Genomic DNA, 22,660 nt, shown 5'->3' with positions numbered 1-22,660 from the left:
CCAGGAGGTGTAGCTGTTATTTCAATATTTAGATTGGAAATCTTAATGTCCTTCTGAAACAAAATATAGTTACAGTTCCTATGACAACTATTTCCCTCTCCTCTGGAGCATGGGCTAACGACAGGATTTCATTACATGGTCATGTAACACTGGGCACTGTGACAGCCTTGTCATCTCCACTGTGCTGTTTGCTCCTAAATGGCATTTAGCTTTGCCCACTTGTGTTGTGCAGAGCATGAATTGTAGTGACCGACCTTCAGTGTGCTTATTGCCTACCACCTCCCACTTCCCAGCTTCCCTCTTTTCGTTAGCAGGCTCATTTTCCACCAAAACACACTGGGTATGCTGAATTTTATTGACAAAAATTCCTAGAAACTTGTTTCAGTGGTAGAAATTCTAAATGCTGATGTTAATTAAGAACAGCATCTTAACAAGTACACATAGTACTGACACAAATTTGTGAGTACAGCAGCTAAACCAGAATATGCAGCAGCTTCCTCTAGTTACTTCTGCAACATATGTAAGGAAAACTATAACCAGTTGAACAGATATATTAAAAGACTTTATTCACAATAGAGAAATTTTTACAAATATAAGTTCTTAAAAATTAAGCATCTTGATCTATTATGTATACCATAATTTCACTTTATATAAAGATGAAAATACTAAATGGAATATGTACAAATCAAAACCAATTTAAATACATGATAGAAATGGATATGTATGAAGTCACCATAGAAACAGTGAGCCATTGGGCATTGCAAAAATCTGTGTATAATCAACACATATGCAATACTTATCTCACAAACAATAACAATAAAAAAAAATTCCCTGTGAAACAATGTTGGTGCCATTTAAAGGGATCTACTTCTTGGGACTCAACATATGCAGATTTAAATGCATTATTATGCTACAAAGAAATGGAAGAGGTGTGGGCAGTGTGTTTATGCAAAGATAATGTGTCCATGTCACTATCTTCTCCCCCTTGACCCCAACAATAAGCAATTTAATTTGCTCTTACAAATGACTGGGAACACAAAGTCGCCATCACTAGCCACTTCCATGAAGTTAATTAAGTGAATGGGAATTAAAATTCATGTTATCTTACTGATCTAACAAGCAGTGGTAAATATGGACTGTTTAAAAATGATTGCTCTAACTTTGGTGTTTTGGGGTTATTTAAAAAAAAAAAGAAAAATTGATATATTCTCAGTTTATGAAAAGATTCTTTCTTACAGTTGGCAGATCTACACGTTGTACAATCGTCTCGTCTAATTACATTAGTTTACAAAAAGTACAGTATAGTGCAGTTTGTACATACAACCTGAATACCAATACCACATCAAATTTGTGCTCTTTCAAATCATCCTAGCTCCCACACAAAGAAAAATTCATATGAAATGTCTGTATTACAAGGAAACAGCCATGATGCTGATATTTAAGTACATAAGACCCAATGCACACAGAGCTGTGTGACTGGAGCCTGCTTTTGAAACATGGAAAAGACTTGTCTGGTTCTCTACTCTTCCCTTCAGCCAAGTACCAGCAAGATCACTACAGACAGCTGGGGGAAGCAAACCTTGGTTAAGAAAACCATGTAGAAAGTGGCTTAGGAAACACATTTCTCAAAGACTGTTTTTGTCTGAGTTTTTGCAGTTATTTAACTGAGGTCTAAAGCAGCACATGCATGTGGGAGGCAGTAGCAGCAAGTGACCCAATAAACAAAACTATGAAAAAAGTAATTATTGTTACATGTTAAAAACAGAGAAAATATTTTGGTTTCATTCTGTAGATAGGGTGGTATAGGGGGGTGGAAAAATATATTCCTTATAAAAAAAATTATAAAGAAATACAATGAAGTATAGTCCTCCAGTGGTACAAATTCTGGAGAATCAAAAGCAGCAGAATTTCTGCTTTTCAACAGCACAGAGTCAAGACCTCATCCTTGCTTGGTTAGGTTCAGAAACCTACTGTGACATGAGGGAATCCATCCATTAAAAAAGAAAATAGTAATAATTTAAAAAATGACAGAGCAAAAAACTTTTGAGCCTCTGTGCTGACTCTATGTAAGCAGGCTTTACCTGCACATCCATTTCTATCCATTCTCCCAGTGCTGGGTGGCCCAGGCTCACCAAGGTGCCCCAATAACTCCCATGTAGGAATGCCCAGCTCTGCCAAGCCTGTGCTGGAGCATCAGCAGATCCTTGCCTTGCCTCCTACACCAACATCTTTGGCAGCTTGTGTGGCATGTGCCATCTCCTCTGTCAGCAGGGGAGGCAGACAGGCAGCACTATCTTTACATCCTTGAGGGCAAACTCTATGGGTCAGCTTCCAGCTGTTATAAACATGTAATTAGTTATTTTTGGCTTCTGCCTAAGAAAACCTCCACTGCAGACATCTATCAGCCTAAAAAAAAATGTACTCTGAAGCCTAAACAAATGTGTTCCCTCAGCTGTGATGAGCAATGCTGGACATGTGAGCTATCTTACTAAACACCACTGAAGAAGGCTACTGTTCAGAACCAGATGTTTCACTGCAGTCCAATCAATGAATAATGTTCGTTCTCAGAATGGGAAGCCAGGTGTTTCCTACCTGAAATGTATGGAAGTCATCCCATCACTAAATGAAAACACAGGTAGACTTAAAAATCATATAAACCACTTCAAACCAAGTAGAGACAGCAATTAATCATGCCTCATTTCTTTTTCCCTTTGGTGATGCCACAGAGCAAAACATTTTTGGCAAAGCTGTTACCTTTCTTAGTAACCCAGACTTCTACTCTAAAAAATATTTTTAAGCACATTGCATTTCTGTTACTTAAGATAGTGTTGCCAGAAAGTTCTAGTTTGATGCAGGATAACTTCCTCTTTGAATGACTTACCTTCTTTTGAGGAGGCAGGTTTTCTTCAAGACATCTGAACATCTATCTTTATTCATACAGATACATTAAATTGCTTTGTGACAATTAGCCATCAAGTCTGGTGTCAAGTCTGAACCCACCTAAATCTTTGCAAAAGTAACAGATAAACAAATTGTATCTGATATAATTCTAAGCTTCCAGGAAAATGTCTCATTGAGTGGGGTTTTTTTTGCCAACCAACCAAATGAAAGCTACTGGACTAAATATATAAAGAAGGTTAATAGCCCCTTTCTTAATATGAAATGACTACCTTATTTTACTCCATAGTAGCTTGACTAAAGACATAAGAATAACACCACTTAGAAAAGGTAGGAAACAATTAATTCTATTTCAATATTCTAATCAAAACCTGGAAAACTAAGGTCTGCTAACTAATGTGCTAAATCCATAGAAACTAGTTTAATCTAACTTCAACTTATACTGCAGTTTCAGAGTTGTGTCTGCATGAGATGACAATACCCCTATGTAGACTTCATTGACAATGAAATACATCAGATACTTCAGCAAGTAATGATAGACCCGCATAAGAAGAGGCTGTCACAGTCACAAGATTTGTCCTGGATGACACACAAAACAAACTAACATAGAAAAAAAAAATAAAAGGAAAAAGCTTTTTATACTTAATTCAATATGGCTTTTTGCAACATGGCAAAATATTACAGCTTAAAGCATACATCTCCTCACAGAGGAGAGAAGAATTTTGCAGTCAAATTAAAAGCGTAACAGGAAACAAGTAACATGCAGACCTTCTGGTTTTTTTTGGCCAAAATGACACTGCAGCCTAACAGAATTGGGGAAGATATTCCATTTCACTTCTAAGAAGCTATTAATCTGAATTAGAGGATTGATGTTTTATCGTAATTAATTTGGTATATTCATAAAAATCTGCTGATAAAGAAAACAGACTGCAAAACACTTGGTTAAAAAATTTAACTTAGGAATTTAAAACCAAATCATGTGTCCAAGTCCTGGAAATGTAAGGAATGAAATGAAGTATAAATTAATCTTCATTTATTTCTGGTTTTCTTCTTTATTCCCATCATCTTTGTGAAGAACAGGAAGAGGATGAGCCTCTGTGTTGAAGACCCAGTGTTCAAATGGAAGAAGATCATCTTCAGAAAACAGCAAATACAGGTACCTGGCAAGATTAAAAAAAAAAAGAAAAAAAGCAGGAAATGAGACCACATCAGGGAAGTGATTTTCAGGAAAACACATAATAATTTATATTTAATTTACTTGAGTAATAAACTTCCTGTTGAGATGGCATGACTGATTTTTTTCTTGCACAGCAAAAAAAAAAACCCAGAACTGAAGAGATCAAGACAAAACTTTTATCTCATTAAAAATTTAGGAGATGATGACAGATAATGAAAGCTTTTGGTTTTCTCTCGTAACAGGCCCTGCAAACTTTCCATGGAAGTTGTTTTTTCTTCTTTCTCTAAAGTTTTAAAATTAAAAGTATGCAGTATAAGCCTGATAAGTTCTCTGTCTAGTCAATTTGTTTCATTAGTGTTGGCATATATAATTAGATCCTATCAAAGATAGGAGAGGCAATGTCTCAAAAACTACCAAGTACCTTTATCAAAAGTAGAGATAATTTGCAGAAGCCAGGGAATTTAGTTTATTGACACATACTGGAAAAAAAAAAGGCAATTTGGCTTCCTGTCACCTAAGAAAAAGCTCTGCTATTTCGCTCAGATTTTGTTATGTGAGTGTCAAGGTTACTAATGAGAAATACTTATCTGTAAAGATGACATATAGAACTACTTCACATTAATGAAAGTCAACTTTCTTAACTTACTTGAGTGTTTCTGAAAGGAAGAAACTTTGCTGCACATCGTCATGGCTTTCATGATTGTTGTAAACATCTCTAATACCAGAATAGCCACCGTCTACTCTGCAGTGTTTTTCCAGGGCCTGAAGCAGGGAAGAAAACACCCAAATCAGTGAGATTAACAAAATGAATAATGTGTCAGTTTTTCTGCTTGACGATAAAACTAGAAAAAACAATTGCCACAATTTTTTTCATAAAGAGATGAAAACTTGGTAAAGCTCTAGATAGAAAACTCTTTGAAAAAAAGACATCGGCCCACATGTCTCATTTTACATTTAGGAAGAGAAGCTAAATAATAAATTAATAAAAAGTGAAAATAAACCGGCTTTCAGAAGAAAAGATATATGGGTATAAGGATTTAAAGACACATGGATTTTCAGTAATATTCTTTTTCCCTCTTTTTAATAGGAGTAACAATATAGTCTTTCTCTCCCAGTCTCTCAGCCTATAGAAACTGTGTTAACTATATTTTTCCTGGTAGTATTTTGGTCCTTAAAATGATTGTGACATAACTGAACATCATACTAAAAACCAGCCTTTTCCTTACCTCCTGCAAGTCCTTTCAAAAAAAGAAAAGGCAATTCTCCATTTTATATCTAAATTGTTTGGCTTCTTTTTGCAATTATTTAATTTTTCAATGGGAAACCACTGCTATTGGGCTTTGAATTTCTTTTATGCAGCAGTCATATTTTTCTTTACTACCTCTCTGAAAAAGCTTTCTCTATTACACAGGAATAAACAGAAAGCCAGGACTTAACACAACATAATTTAGCTGTAACAATAACAAAGTGTTTTTCTCTAGCTAGTTTCCAAACTCTTTATTCAGTTAAAAAGTGTAAAACAGATGACTGATTCCTATTTCACAATAAAAAGGAGTACACGGGCCACTTAAAAATACTATTTCTTTTCTGCTCACAGGAATGTCCCATGTTTTGAAGAAGATGCATTTTTGAAGGAGAAAAAAGTTCAGATGAAGAGTATATGTAAAAGTACAAAAAAGATGCTGGAAGTGTAGAAGGTATATACAGTGAGACTATTTAATTAACAATACTGCTTTTTTTTTTTATCTTGAGTATTTGCAATAGAAAGGTGGTACCTATATGCCTATGTATGAGCCATAACTTCTTTAAATACACTGCTATCCAAAACCTTATTTGAATATTGGTTATCTTATCACTGCTATATTTAAAAATATTTATTTTTTTATTTATTTTTTAATATATAATTTATCTTAGTTCATTCTTCCTATTCTTGTTTACAATAACTCTCTGGTATCACACAGTATAAGGAAGGAGTGAAGAGAATTTAAGATGATTATATTTAAAACAACTCATTATTCAAAAACAAATTCAGAAAATGCTATTTAACCCTAAACAACTTGCAATGAAAATGACAGTAAGGATGGTGGATGACTGCATTCACTCAGGACCACACTACTGTGAATCAAGGTGTTTGCTGTGGAGATGGTATTGGAACAACAACTTTCAGGCAGAAATACCTGGGCCTTTATCCCCCCCCAACACAGACCCAGGAGATAACTAGTCCCTTTCAGAAGTTACTACAAATATCACTGAAGCAAGTAAAGGATGTGAAGATTTTATTTAGGGAAAGAAGCTGCATTTCAAAACACACAAGCTTAAAAGCAAGGCAGAGGATATATCTAAACCAGGCAGAATAAATATTTTCTGATGACAAATGGGACTAAAAGTCACTAATAATTACTGAAGTATTCATCACCTTCCCCTGCTCTAAAGACTCTTTAAGATCTGTGTTTTGCTGGAGTCCCAGTAGCTATCTGCACACATTTGGTTTGCACATCAGGCTCTCCTTAGTTTTCACTGGAGAGTAATCTGCCTATTGTATATTAGGGATTTTTCTCCAGAAGAGATCCTCTAAAATATAGCAGCCTATTTGTCTTCTCGTATGTGTCTTCAGGTTCTTCAGTTTTCCTGGACACTTTTATTAAATGACAAATATAAGTTTAATTAAGTAAAATTAAGCTTAAAAAAGTAATTTCCTCTGGCTGGTATTCCTTCCCTCTTGTCTACTTTAACCTGCAATGAATTCAAAATGCTGCATCTGTGTCTGAATTTTCAAACAAACGATGATATTTTTCAAGGCACAGCAGAAGCAGAACTTGAAGGATAAGGATACTAGGCAAGGAAATATTTGCATTCTAAACAGGGTGAGGTAAAATACAAGCAAATTGCATTTACCATTTGTACACTCTAACGTACTTAGAGCCTTCTTTGAGTTCAGAGGCATCATAAAGATACCCGGAGGCACTGCTATGGTGTAAACTAAGGGGTTAACTCGCCCCATGTTTGCCTTCTTCTGGTATGTATTTGATGCAAATAGGAAGCATCTCATCCCTCAAAGCTACTTTCCATCTCACTAAAGGAACAGGACATCCACCTGCAGGATTAGTAGGATAAAAGGCTCTAGGTTGTCATCCATCCTGGCAGTGATGGGCTTTTGTGCCCTTTCCTCCAGCTTGAGAGTACAGTGATGTTCACAGTGATAGAGGTAGTGGTGGGCAGGAAAAAACAATCAAACACATTTTAAATAAGTAGTTCTCGGAAAATGAGGGTGGCTAGGATCAGTTATGATACAGTAATGGAAAACATCAAGCACAGTGAAAACTGGCTGACAGTCTCAAACTATCATAAAGGGAAAAACAAAGGAAGTGTTAAGAATTTAAAATATGTGCCACATTTATAATGCAGAAAGGGAGGCTTTCATGAGCTAAGCTGATAAAACCTTTCTGACTCAGTAACATTGGAAATTGCTGGTGGTCATAACTGCATTTTCTCCAGCTGCTGAAGTACATACAAAATTATCCTGGACTCAAAGCAGCAAAGCAAATTCACCAAGAAAAAAAGGAGAGGCTATGGCATATTTTTAGTCTATAAAGTTAGAGAAAGACTTAAGAGACTTGTCAGAGAGTTTAGAAGTCATGACTATAAAAACAGCCTCCTTTTCTACTACAAGGGCACTGGGAAAAAAAAAAACAAACAAAACCCACCAACTGATGAGCTCTTATTGCCAGAGTAATGAGTTGAAAATGGACATGAAACACCTGAATAACAACTTTTTTTGGACAAAACTCAAATGGTCTGATCGTTAGTTTCCTCTTTTTTCTTGTTTCAATCTCAGGTTCCCCTTTGTACAACAGGTACTGGTAAGTAAACCAATGACCCTCAGTGTCATTGTAGGAGGCTTATCCAGGTATAGAACGGGTCAGATGATCTTTGGTGCAACATTAAAGAGCAAGAGGGAAGAAAATTTATGAAGTAGTTATGGTAAGCTAGCACGATACGTGCTCTAACAAAAAAATGCTGGTTTAGGTAGAGCTGTATGGCTACAAACATCAAGAGAGAACAGGAAGAAAAAAGATTTTAAACCTGCAATTGATTGCATAACTTCTGGAAAGCTGTAAGATTTGTTTTTGTGAAACACCCAACTGCACATTAGGGCAGTGGAAGATGGGGCCCAGGCAGAAGGGGACCAGCTGCATCTCCCACACATAGGCTGTGTTAGAGCCAGATTGAGAATAACCACAGGAATGTTAAACAAGGAACACGTGGGGAGAGAAAAAGGTAAACAAGTGTACCAACTCCAAAGAAACACAAACAAACTAAACCAAATGGGTAAAGAATAATAATAAGGAAAACATTTCAATTGTTTATAACAATGTTATCAGTGTGGGCAGTAACAATGAGTCAGGAAAAACATCGCCTGGAGAAGGAACAGTTGGCATTGCTGAAGCCTGATGGGATGACTTCCACAAACAGCCATTGTAAATATGTCAATTATAATCTGCCTGGGAAGATTCCAGCAGGAAAATGTGTGCCTATGGGTAGTGTTAGCAAAGAAGAAAGTAAGGGAACAGCCCTCTAAATTAGAGGTTTTAAAACCCCAATTGCTTTGGAATTAGTAACTCAGAAGGATATTGTTTCAGGACCCCAGAGCCAATACCTGAGGGAAGCAAATACAATGCCCTAAAATAGCTGCACTATACCTAGCTGAATACAGTGCTCAATGCAGGTATGGAACAAGCGTGAATATTTAGGCAAGAAGTTTGAGAATATAAGCATAGTTAATACTACTATTCCTTTTTTGAAAGCAGATTGCCTTAAATTTGATTCCTGGAGGATATCTAATTACCAGACTTGAAATACCCTTTTTTCCACAATGCTCAACAGCATTTGCACCTTTCTGATTTGATCAGTATCTGCCCACTGAATAATGAATACATTTACAGATCTTGGTTGCTGTGGAGGGAGTTGGGTTTATGGGGTCATAACCCAGTAACAGCTCTCTAGTAGAGTCCCTTAGGGATGAGAACTCGTAGGACACAAGTCTACATGTTCCACTCTCAGAGTAGAGCAACCTTCTATAACTAGTGGTGTAAACCCCTCCAAGAAGGTTGTAATCATACACTTCTAGAAGCAATAGGTGTTGGATAAACTGACAAAATGAACATTTTTGAAATCCTGGAAAGCAATACCTCTGCATAAGAGAGGTCACTGTGAACAAAATACTGCAGAGTTTTGATTTATTTTTTCATTTTTCTAAAGTACACAGAGCCAGAAAAATAATGTTCTTCAGCTTGCTGTATTTCCTACGAGATGTCAGATAATTTAGCAAGGGCAACATCAGTGTGAGGAGGACAGAAGTGAACTCCAGAGAAGTGTAATAAAGACCCAAAGCTGGAGGATGAAACATGGTAAATCTAAAGACACTCAACCTTAAGAGTAAGAGTGATTAATTGCTGAAATAAGGAAAACAATGAATTTGGCAAGCCCATTTTTTGCTGTGCAGACTGGTTGCCCTTTTGGAAGGCTTGTGCTAGAAAAACAAAAATAGCTAGGTTCAGCATGACTGGCTGAAGCTCAAAGGCCAGTGTGACAAAAGAAAATTCAAATCTAGAAGAGATTGCTATCGTTTAGGGAGTTTTGTCCAAATAACTTATGCTACTCGAAAGAGCCATGGTTTTATGTTTGGTACTATCTAGTCCTTCATCCTGGCCTTTGTCACCTGGCCTTTGTCACCTTAATTAAAATCACCTTTATATAATTACTGCAGATACATTTCATAAAACTTATTTCCTTATCCAAGGCTCAAATCTGACACATGTATGCACTTTTCATTCACATGTAGCAACACTCAACATCTTGGACAGTACATCCAAATGTGACCCCTAGTCCTATAAGTATTTAAGGAGAAATCACAAGATACTTTTCTATTATATAATATCAGCAGTATTTGGGTTTGTCAAAATATCATCTATTTGGCAAATGAATTCCTGGAAATCTGAATTGATATCACTGATTTAAAATAAATATTCAGTCTCCAACTGCTGAACAATGTCCAGGTACCATTCAATAGCTCACTTAACAATATTACTAGGATTTAACAACAAAAAAGTCCAATGGAACACTACCTCAACAGCTTCCCATCCCCACTCCCTGTACTTTGGATCGTGAGTGAGGCGCCACATGTACATGTAGGTTTCTATGACTTCTGGTCGTAGGATGTAGTATTTCTCATTTTGTCTTGTAGCAATGGCCTCAACACCACCATCAAATCTGAAGGCTTCTGGTCCCAGTTTCATTCCTAATCAATAAAAAAGCACAGACTAAAATAAAAGGCATGAAAAAAGGTTTTGAATTATGTATCCAAATCAAACTCCCCAAATTACCAAATCAAACTAGGCTTTTATGTTGCACAAAGCCAGGTTACCTAAAATGATATAATTTATGAAAGATACTGCAGCTCCTCCTATTTTTTAATATTTTATAAATAATTTGGAGTAGGAGAGAGCTGTTCTTCACCAATGCTTTAAATGGCAGTTACAGTTTAAACAGCGATGCCAACATTTGCATTCTGGAAGACTTCATGTAACTAGCAACAAGTGAAATTTTGCCTAAAAGATGAGGTTATTTACTTTTCTATATCAAACTGGAAAATACACTCTGGGACCTGAAGTGCTGCCAGGGTTATTTCTATAAGAAGGTGATAAAATTCAAAGAAATTCCCTTTACAGATATCCACTTTCTTTGTGCAATTCTATTGTTTGCAGCATTGTATCAACAGAACTCAGCGTAAAATATTCTTTTGTGCATAAAACATGATTAATACCTATATTGATGCATAAATGAACAGAGTCCCTCTTACTTGTACTCAGCTATACAGAAATTGGCATAGTGAAACAAGCTTGTTAATTACTGTTACCTAACTGTCATGCTAATTAGTACAGTGAGGAAATATGCTTCAGGTGCAGAGAAATTATTTATAAAAGAGAGCAGCCATTTTAAAAGTTACTCTTAAAGCAAGGCAGCATTTGTTTAGAAGGGATGAACAGTTCTCACCATGCTACAATTTTCATTCAGCCTTATGCAAAAATGAAGGCAAGCTGTGCCAACATGGTACTCACGTGTACGGTCATAGGATTCATGGCAAGTCTTGGCAATCTCAGCACCCAGCTCGATGTGATGGCCTGTCTTGTCACTGGGTGCTCCATCTGCTCCCAGAGCAAACATGCCTCCAGCAAAACAAGTGAGGTGTCCCATCTTGTGCTCCAGCAATCCGCCCTTCCACTCGGCGATGTATGTCAGGCCCCCGCTTGACTTTCGGATCAGGTGGGTCTCTATGGCCTGCAGAAGGACATGATCTCAAAGCAAAGGCTCATTTGGGAAAGTGCAAAGACAAAGCTGTCTTGTATGTTGGTTGTTTTTTGCTCTGTACTGCCTTTGCTCATAAGATGCATAATATGAACCAGCATAACTTCCAAGTGCAGCGAAACCAAGGCAGATTAACATACATTAGTAACGATGACTAATTTTGCTTCAAGTTTGAGCAATTTACAGGGTACATTTTCTAAAAATGTTGGAAAGACTTACAAAATACACTTCAAATTTGGAAATACTTTATTTTTTCCCCTTTCTACATTGAGCAGTTTCAGGCAATTTAGCTTTCAATAGTAATTGAACTTTCAGTAGTTATTAGCCATCACTTCGGCTTCTGTATTTCCCATTTTAATTCTGACTTAAAGGAGGTGGTTATTGATATAATTTCATGTAAATGATATGCAGTCATAACTCATATTCAAAACACTTGACTCAGTGTGTACAGTGAATGATGTTAGGCCTCAGAGTCTAGAGGGCATTCCAAAAGTCCGATGGGTTTCCCCTCCCAAAACAAAATCCTCTATATATCTATTGAGCATGGTGTCACTGAGATCTCTGGAAAAAAACACTTAAGCAGAATAAAAATACACAGATCTAGAGGGAACTGGAAATTGGTGATGCTAGCCATGTATGCTCACTAATTACAAAATCCAGGAAAGCAACCTTCCATTGTGGGAGCAACAGAATTAAAGCAACAGAGGAGATGCAGAAGAGCACATTAATTAGAAGTCCACAGAGAAAGTAAGGTAATACTCTTTAAAAGGCAATGGAGAGGATTCAACTCTGTCACACATTCTGTTATCCATTAGTGCTCTGATTGTTCTGTTGAAATCATAAGATCCAGAAACAGTACTCAACGTGCATTATACAAGAGAGAAAACATTAAAAATATCACTACAGACAACCATTAACAAAATGCCAGGATTTCAAAAAAAGTTTTATAAAGAGAAGGTAGTGATTGTAGTTCTCATTTAAACATTTGTAAAGGTTGTTCTTATAAGCATGAAAAGTCCTCTCTAAATTAGAAGGATCAGCAGAATAATTGTACAATTTTTATGTACTGGTTCTTTTTCTGCCAAGAATATCACATTGAAAACTATACCTTCTTTTCCAGTAATATTAGTGAAAAGCACTTAGTAAGGATGTTTTCTGCCCAGATTCAGAGCCACTATTGGCTCAGAAAACTCTTCCACCCCTTGTTTCCACCTTGATTGCATGCTTTTACTAGATGCCTACTGGAAAACAGCTAAATTTTAAAGCAGAAGTAAATAATGAAAATTCCTGTGCTTTAAACAAATTCTGCTTTTAAAAAATCCTGCATAATTTAACCTATAAAAAAGAGAAATGAGATGTGAAAGGGGAAAGGTGAGAAAACACACAACAGTTTTGTGGGAAATAGCTTTCAGACCTATTTGGGTATTCTACCAACAAGATACCTAAAATTAAGTTGAGAAAGGAAAAGCTTTAATGACATTTCATTTAACCTTTCAGCATGGTATCTCCCATCTCACCAAAACAACAGTTTTAAAAATAGACAATAACTCTACTGGTCACTTAGCTGTTGAGTGTGAATTTATTTAAAAAGTAAACAAATATAAAAATAGATTGATATCTCAATTTACCTATGTTGCATTTTTTTAAAGTAATGACTGAAAACCAGAATGAAGTATTACTGTATCTGACTGACACAACAGCAGTGATGCACTTTTGAACTATATTAACTAGACCAGAGTTGATTTTTGTAGTATTAAAATGGATTTTGTGATTCCAATTAGTGTTGGTGAGTTTTTTTTCTCTCTTTTTGCTCAAGATTAAAGTTCAGGCTGAAAAAGGATGACTTCCAGGAGTTTTAAAATTATTCTAACAAACTGGTATTAAGAAACTAACAAATTGATGTTGATTGATACCAAGAATGTCACGAAATAAAAATATGTTTCTAATTTAAGTATTCATGTTTAGTCAAGGAAATCATGTCTGTTTTATAAATGGGGCCTATTAAGAACTAGTATGCATGTCTATTAAAAGTCATTTTATTATGTAACCATCTTATTTAAAGCTATTTTTATGAGGTAGTTATTAGATATATTAGAGACTCTCAGATTGCCTAGTCATGGTTTGTACAATCCTGGGTCCCTGAGTGCTAGATAATACCTATACCAGTGTGTATGTCTTTATTAATGGCACAATAGTCACTACAAATTTTTGCCCAGACATAAAATCTGAAGTTTAAGAGCAGGATAGGAAGGAAGGGTTGTGTTCCCATAGGTGAATGCTCCTTGCTATCTGCAGTGCATTGGGTGCAGTTCTGGCAGGGAAATCAAGTGAGTAAAAGAACTTATCATAAAAGGAGACTATGTAGTGTGCTGACAAAGATCCACCCAAGTGAAAAGCTCTGTCTGGTACAATTGGTTCTGAATTTCATACTTAAATAAACTTATTTTTATTTTGATATAATTAAGTACTCACTTCAAAGGACATATTTATTTGAATTGCAGGTCTATTTCAACTTGCTCTCCAACTACAAACAATTCTTTCCTGCAGATCAGGTGGAGGGATGTAGCACCTCTCCTATGAGGAAAGTCTGACAGAATTGGGATTGTTCAGCCTGGAGAAGAGGCAGCTTTGGGGTGACCTAACTGCAGCCTTCCAGTACCCAAAGGGAGTCTACAGGAAAGATGGAGAGGGACTTTTTAAAGGGCATGTTGTGATAGGATGTTGTAATTCTCTAGGGAAATGGTTTCTCCCTCCTGACCCCCTGGAGTCCCTTACCACTTAGAGTGACCCTTACTTCCTTCTTTGACCCCATTGGCTGTGGTCCAGCTATGTGGTCCAGCTATCTCTCCTCTGAGCTGGGAGGCTATAAATTGTCTCCACTTCCTTTGTTCTATCTCTTTCCCCCCTGGAAATTCGAAGAATAAACGCCTGGGACAAAGGTCCCGGGGAAAGGCCCTCTTCTGAGATACCTCACTTCGTCCTTGGTATAATTCTCTCCAAATCCTCCTAATAACTGAGCTAGCTAAAGCCCCCAGGAGGAGGGCAGGAGAGTGAATATATCAACAGGACATAGGGGAATGGCTTCAAACTGAAAGAGGGTAGTTTTAGATCAGATATTAGAAAAAAAATTCTTTCCCGTGAGGGTGGTGAGGCACTGGAACTCATAGCCAGAGAAGTTGTGGATGCCCCATCCTTGGAAGCTTTCAAAGTCAGACTGGATGGAGCTCTGAGCAAGTCAAAGGTTTCCCTGTCCATGGCAGGGGGTTAGAATGAGATGGTCTTTAAGATCTCCTCCAATTCAAACCATTCTGTAAGTCTGTGATATTTATCACTATAGAGATTATTACTTCTTCTTACTGTAATTAATATTCTCAATATAAACCAATATACAGTATCTAAAAACAATGAAAAAAGCTAGAAGAATGTGGGTTTTGATTAGTTGAAAATACATTACTGATGGATAACTGTTTGGAGCTGGTACAGTTTTTCTTTTGAGTAAATGGAAGTTTCATTTCATTCTAGAATGCATTTCTGCAATTCAAATACTAATTTATTTCTTTCCATCAAGGTAGGGCAGAGAGACAATGCAACAGAAGAGGCTGGAAAGAGAAAAAAAGCAGCTACAAATATATGTTACCAAAGGGAGCATTAGCAGATTCTATGTGGGAGTGGGAAAAAAAATTGAAACAAACAAAAAAATGAGACAACCTGATTTGAGGCTGTAGTGGACAAAAAAGGAGATGGAAACTGAAGGTAAATAAACATTTTACAGATATTTAAAGAAATACATTTACTACAAGTAAAGCTGGTATAGCATACAATATGTCATGTACCCATAAGCTCTTAGAGCCAGAGTAACTTTTTACAGCCGATATGGTTCCTGGCAATTTTTCTTTTTAAAGCTTTTACCTAAGGCTCTGCTTACAGACCTTACTGCAGTAAAGCCTTCAGCTAAATTACTTTTTTCTCCATCTTGTGGGAAATTATTCCTTCGATGCAACAACTGTATAAATACTTGAGCATTCAATTAGAAACACTAACAGTCCTTTTTACAGTTTGAATTGTGATTCAAGTGCTCCTTGCATTACTACTGGCATCTTTCTTATGAGTTTGCATGTTAAAATTATGTCTTTTCCTGTAACAGTGAATGAGACATTAGGAATTGTTTCAACTGTAGGATCGCAAATTGCATATTTGTGTAATCTCATTTATTGAAACCATAAAGGAGAAACTCTTCAGTTTTTCCCACTCTGATTTCCTTCCCTCCTGCCCTCATTGTTAATACGTTTTGTGTTCTCTGCTTATCAGCCTGTTCCCTAACCTATACATTCTTACCCTTACAAAATTAAGCAGAATTGGACCCTCCTAATAAATGACCACTCTTCTTCATTCCTTTCTTCACTTCTTTAAGCTTTTCACACATCTTAAATGATGTCTTCACCACCCCCTTCAGTCCATCCTTGACATGATTTTGTGGTTGCAAAGTCCTTCATTTACCCTTCGAGTTGTTTAAAATGTATTGTTTATAGGGAAACACAGAAGACCCAGAACTGAGTCATCTCACTGTTCAAATGAGTTAAAAACTAATCAATAAGCTTATTTTTACAGATGTCCTCTTGGTGGATTACACTGACAGGTAACAAAAACTCTCACTGAGATGCCTGCAGTGCACAGGTGGAACCTTCTCAGGAGAAATGATCTGCTTCTCAAGGCTGCTCAAATTCTAAATAATCATGTGCCACAGAAGTGTTAACTCTGCTGAAGGAGCTGAGATAACAAATTAGAAACCTCCAATGGCAATGCGACCCCATAGTTCTCCTACCTCTAGCTCTTAGGCATTTTACCTCTCCTTTTACAGTATCTTCTTAATTATGAATAATGAATTTCAACGATTACTGCTGTTTTAACAAAACCCAGGTGGTTTCATTTCCTGCCTCAAGATGTCACTGTAGCTGGAGATAAAACTGCCCAGCAAGACAGTTCCATATTTCCATACCTTAATAAATTTGAAACTTCAAAAATATGATTATATTTCAACATTTCAAGGGTTTATAATGTCTGTTTTGGGGATAATTACAACTCTGCAGGCATCTTCATAACAAAGCACCATAAATTATCTCTGTTCAAACTTTTAATATATTTTTCTTCCCCCAGGAATTTTCATAAACAGTATTTTGATGATTTGAAGCAACAGTGAGGACAAAAGAAAATTCTACCATTTGTTATTTCCAATAATTCAAAGATGTATAATGTCAATTGCTTACTTATTTATTTTAATATTTACAGCTTGCACCAGCACATTTTATTGCTTTGAAGCAGCACACAGCAGCAGGTCAGGATTACTGTGGGTTGACATTCTGTGAGTTTCTAAGTAAATTGCCTGCTTTCTTGTTATTTTGTTACTTCCCTTCTATTTTTTGTGTTTAGTTGATCTAATGCAATAGATATTTTTCCTTCTCAAACTTTGCAATTAATCAAATGTATCCTTTATGGCAAATTCCAGTGAGTTCATTACAAAAAGTTTATTGTTGGAATAGGAAGTTCAAGCCCTTGATACAAACAAGTAACATACTTCTGCGAAAGAGAAGTAGTGTCTTATGCTGAGGTCCTCACTGCTTACTAAACTGAGCTTTAAAAATCAAAACTGAAATCTGAACACAGAAGAACTTTCTTTTGTTTAAACACAACATATAAGAAACATTTTGAAAGCACCAAAGCACTTCTTTTGAACTTTAGATGTTATGTAGACAAGCTTACATGTGCAATCAAATATAAGTACCTACATTTTTAAAAGGGGAATCTTTACCAAACATTTAACTAACGTGATACCTGTTCATCTGATCACTAAAAAGATGATAAAGTTCTAGGGGAAAGCTGACTATTTACTTCTGTTTGAAAATCACTATTTTTTTCCCTCTACAGATCTATTAGTGTCTCTCAGACTACCAATGCTCTAGCTCTAGGTGTACTAAATGCTGTGTGTTACCACAAGGTACATTTATTAATATTTTAAAACAGTATTAATGGTCTGGCATGTATCAAATCAAGTCACTCTCAAAATGTTACATTGTGCATGTTGTGAATACTCTAGGGTATCTGTTGATTCTGACAAGTTTTTTTTGTTGTTGTTGTTTTGTTTTGTTTTCAGAAAAAGGAAGGGAAAATAGCATGACTAGTAAGGACATGGCTGCTCTGAAAAGAGCAAAGCCATGAGCAAAACCATACAATTTCTGTTTAGACTTTTCTAGTTCAAATCCTCCTTAAAGACTTCTAACAACATTAAAGCTTGCTGCTTCTCCTAACGGTACATAAATAAGCAAAAATTTGAATAAATACTTTATCTGGTCCAAAACTTTAGACATTGTGCAGTTATCAGTAGATTATTAACAATTTAAAAATCTGCAGAAGCCTGTCTTTAGCCTTGATGCTTTCTGTAAGCACCTGTAGAGAGTCTCAAAACCCTTGCTGAGAGGGGAAATACAGTGAAGAGAATAACAAGGAGCAGTGAATACTCTGGATGAATCCTGTGTTCCTACATAATGCAGCCAGACTATCACTATGGGCAGAACACCAGTGCAGCTGGGTGATAAGTATTTTAAACATGACAGCTGACAAAACTGCCTGTTTGTTGATTTTAACACATTTAAGTTACATTCAGTTAAGTTGCCTCCCACCTCCTACACCAAAAAACAAACAAACAAAAAAAACCCCCCAAAAACAACAACAACAAAAAACCAAACAAAAAGCCCCCACAAAAACAAACAAAACAAAAACAAAACAAAACAAACCACCCCAACACAACCCCCCCAAAAAAGTATGCAGTGGGAATGCTGGGTACCAACTGTTTCATTCTGAGATGGGCTGCTATTGCAGCATCCTGCCTGTCCCATTTATGTATTTTTCTCAATGCCAAGAAGTGCTCAAGTATTAAAAATTCAAGTCATTAATCACTTCTAGCTTTACCCAGTATGACAAGCCATTATATTTGAGTTGTTGCAGTTCTCTCATTGTCCACATCAGTTATGCAGTTTTTAAGACCACTAGGATCACAAAGCAAACCACTTCAAGTAGCTTAATGGAGACTGCAGTCAGCAGAAAGCAGCCACCAGACTGTCACCTCAGTTAAACAGATCCTCACCAAACTCCAGAGATGAAAAAGGCCTATCTGCAAATATCATGTTTTCACTTTGCTAACAACACTTCATTTTCCCTCTCTTTTCAAGGAGAAAGGAGTCTCCATGGATTTGTTTTATTTATTTGAGAAGCTGGAATCAACAGCTCTGAAAAATATTCTCTACTTAATTCTGACAGTTAAACATACCCCAAATCCCCCAATCAAAATCAAAGCTTCCTTTGGCAGTGTGCAAACTGAGTATATATCAAAGCTAGTCTCCTAAGTTAGCAATGTGCCAAAAAAAATTTACCCCCTCTTGCCTAAAAAAAGTAATTTTATATCTTTTCTGTCTCAATACTCAAAATCCTGAGGCCAAAAATTATGTTTTCCTCTTTTGATACCCATAGAAGTTTACAGCATTGCTTAACTGTGCAACTCAGACTAGAAGCAATTTCTGAAATGGTGTTGAAATCTGGCAGAGTGGCTGTGGCACTGCTTCACAACACATGTTCCTCTTTTGGCCATTTCCATTGTTTCTACTTCCATGTGCTATGTTCTGCAGAAATCACTTGTTTTCTTGTTAGGATCATCCAAGCAGTTGTTACCCATTAAGAAAGAATAAACAATGTGAATATCTTAAAGTGGACTGCCTACCCTAGTTCATGGTAAAACTGCAGAAAGCAGCAGCTTTACCTCACTGAAACCACAGGGCCACCAAGGCTGTACTGAACTGAGTTGCTTGGGAAGTGCTGGTGAGGGATTTTCCTCTTTCCTGTGAAGTTCTTCTGGGGTGAGTTACCATTCTCTTTACAGCCTCTAGATATGTCACTTCTCTAGAAGTGAGAAGGGGATGAAGGCAGAGTCAGAGAGAGAGAATAAATATATATGTAAGATACAGAAAGATTGCAGAAATGGCCATAAATAAATTTAATGGGAAAACTTGGAAAAGATACCTGACCATCAGACATCAAGTGTGAGACAACCTATTTACAAGAATAGAGGGAAAATTGCCCTTCAGCTTAGAAAATGAGGGCTGACACATTTAAGAGGGGAAGATTTGATGCAGTTGCTTGTGACACTGCTGTTGCTAGACTAGATATAAGTGAACCCACAAGGTCCATTTTTGCTCTAAATTATCATGTTCTCTTATAAACCTACTCAATTGTGTCTCAGAGATCAGCTTGTTAACTGAGAAGAGTAAGATGATTTCTGTCCTGGATACTTGCAAAGACTGATGGATTATTCTATTGGCAGTTATTTCCTCAAAATGTAGCTAAAAGCTGAATACACATTTGTTCTGTAACTAAATGTTGCATGCTATCCATTGAAACCAGCTTAGGAAGATCTCTTACTTCCTGTATTATGTGAAGCAGGACATTATTTGTATTACTTTTCAAAAGAGAAAAAATAACTTACATTAAAAATACATTCACTTGTCTTTTTGTGTGAATTCTACAATTTATGAATCCCTCTGATGGCCTTATACATTCATACTATGCTCTAGTATTCAAAATAAGACTATCTTGGTCCCTTTTCCCATTAGAAATAAACTCTTTAAATGGCTTCAGCCATATATGCATTCTTGTGGCAAGCAGAAGCAGTTTTTAAATCTAGCCTGACACCTTAGTTATTGCTTTTAACTTAAGCCATTATATAATCTATAGGTGATACAAAAATTCTGATGGAAAGCATTCCTTTTTTTTTATATATATGATTTACAGAACAATGTGAAAAATACCCCCCAAGCTCTATCTAAATAAATTTCAGGTTTTCACAGTGAACTATGTAACTCACCATATATTTTCATTTGTGGTTTCTGGATAGCAGAAGATATTGAATTAGGCATCAAACCTTCACATCACTCTTTCAGAATCTGGTGGCTATGTGCTGGACTGAATGGCCAGGAATAATCATGCTGTTCCCATTGGCATAGTCTTAAAAAGATTCTGAGAGCTGGGGGAAATTTCTCTAAGAAAATACCAATCAGACTCAGGATGCCCAAACCCTGCAGCCTTAGTCATAAAGAAAGATTGCAGCTTGCACAGACACTTAAATCAGCTTTAATTTAGATAAGTAGTGGATCAATAGCAATGAAGCCAGTATCAGGATGGATTTCAAATCAGGATAGTTACTCCAATGAAGAGCCTGGAATCTCAGTGGGGCCAAATCATCCTGCAGTTTCTGTGAGGCTGAAACTTTGCTGCTGCTGCTTTCTGAACAAGCTCCTTTACAACATCTAGCCACAACTCCTAATGCTGCATGTACACTTCCAGCTTTGGTACAGATGTACCTCTGTGCAGAAAACAGATAGCAGGAATGCCTTCAATAAGAAAATACTGGAAATAGCAACAGCCAGCAGCATAAGGAAATCTGTTTTAAATCAGGTCCTCTCAAACACTAACACTCTGATCAGACATGATGCTCAGACTGCTTCTGAGCTAGTACTACTAAAAATATTAAGAAAATAGATACTTTAGATGCAGCCATATGCAGCAGAGCTGAGACCCTGCCATTGATACTGTCACATTCAGTGATGCTGCTGAACAGTGATTCTGCTCCTCCACTTGAAATCTGAGCAGGGGGAACTGCTCCTATAATGTGGGGGCTATCACCACTTCTGCTCCCTGCTGGGACCTCAACAAAAACCTGATGTCTTTAAACAGCAGAAGGCTAGAAGCAGCTTTGAGGTGCTTCAAAATGTCTTCCTTGGTAAGATGAATTGATAATTTCACACACTTTGTTCTCTCTGTTTGGCTGCCAACCCAATGGGTGAGCTATTACAACCGCACTGTTCTTATGTTATAGCCTCAAATGCACTCAAACCTAATTTAAGATCCACCTTTTGCTCTGAAGTTGAAACCACGCTAGCAGTGAAAATGAGGCTGGCTGCATCCAAATCCGCACTTACAAAATTAAAGGCAAGATTTCCTTAGCAGAGGATACTTGGTTGTCATATTTATAACCACTAGAGATCACACCCTCCCTCAGGTCTTCACACTTGACTTTGCTCTCTAATGAAAAAAAAGATGGTTGCAATAAACAACCATAGTTGAATTTTTTTAATGCCACCACATTTTGTGTATGGGAAGTAAAAGGAGACTTATGACTTCCCTATAGGGACAGTGCATTTCCAGATATATGAAAGAATAAGCAGATATTGCTTAGCATCTCAAAGCCTTGTCTATAGAGGCACTGTAGATACACACAGTTAATAAGAGATAAAAGCCCTGGCCCTAGACAGCTTCCAGTCAAAACAGATGAAAGGATGGGGAAAAAAAGAAAAGTAATATTATCCTCTTTTTTAATATGTATCTATTTTTATGAAAGCAAATAACTGAGAAAATAGGTCATTTGCCCAGGACTGGAAGGAAAGCCTGTAAATATGAATTTAAATGGAATACTCCCAAGTCTTAATCTGGTGTCACAAACCCATTATTTCTCCCAAAACAGCATATTAAGTAAATACCATAAATAACAAAGCAAAGTGCAGACCAGGAGGATCATAGATAGAATACCATATAGAAATGTAAGTATGAAAAGTTCTGATTTTATAAAACTTTTTTCTCTTGTGTCCAATTGGGCTGTTTCACAGAAGCTGACAAATACAAGCACCTGTACCAAAAAGTAATTGTGAAAGAACACCCCTATTTTCATTTCTAATTATCCACCATAACACATTGATTCATGTGTGGACCACAGTCAAGGCACTTTTTATAGCTGAAACACATGAGAGAATTGAATGCAAGAGAGGAATTCCCTCCTGGAAATAAAGGAAAAATACAAGACTAATATATATCTAGAGAAGACTCAGGAAAAAGAGTAGAACATCTATCTGAGAGCTACTTGCAGATGCATCTTTTGTTGCTTATTTTATGCTTTTCTACTTCAGAGACAACTGACTGTATTGCAGCAAAAGAAAAAAAAAGTTATATTTCAAAATTCTCCTCTTTCTCACAGCATCTGTATTCCTCTAGCACTTCTATTTGAAGAAGTCTTTTTTAAAACAGAAACTAATTCTTTAAAAAGCACCCTTTGGTAGCAAATACATAAATCTCTCATGTTGTCCTCAGAGCCTGTCTCTTTAGGATTATTATAGATTAGATTAT

General features: G+C 36.6%; 1 protein-coding gene across 1 annotated transcript in view; it reads right to left on the bottom strand.

The window, feature by feature from the left end:
• Positions 1–544: 544 nt before the first annotated feature.
• MAN1A1 (mannosidase alpha class 1A member 1) overlaps positions 545–22,660 on the bottom strand; it is a 141,121-nt gene continuing 119,005 nt past the window's right edge. The window contains exons 9-12 of the mRNA XM_083856889.1: positions 11,194–11,413; positions 10,201–10,373; positions 4,722–4,837; positions 545–4,058 (exon numbers count right to left, since the gene is read on the bottom strand). Of these exons, the coding sequence (XP_083713015.1) occupies positions 3,932–4,058; positions 4,722–4,837; positions 10,201–10,373; positions 11,194–11,413 (636 nt within the window). The 3' untranslated portion in view covers positions 545–3,931. The remainder of the gene's footprint in view (positions 4,059–4,721; positions 4,838–10,200; positions 10,374–11,193; positions 11,414–22,660) is intronic.

Source organism: Zosterops lateralis, assembly GCF_965231275.1.
Source record: "Zosterops lateralis genome assembly, chromosome: 3".
Classification (NCBI taxonomy): Eukaryota; Metazoa; Chordata; class Aves; order Passeriformes; family Zosteropidae; genus Zosterops; species Zosterops lateralis.
The sequence above is the reverse complement of the archived record's forward strand: the minus strand, read 5'-3'. Positions and strand labels throughout refer to the sequence as shown.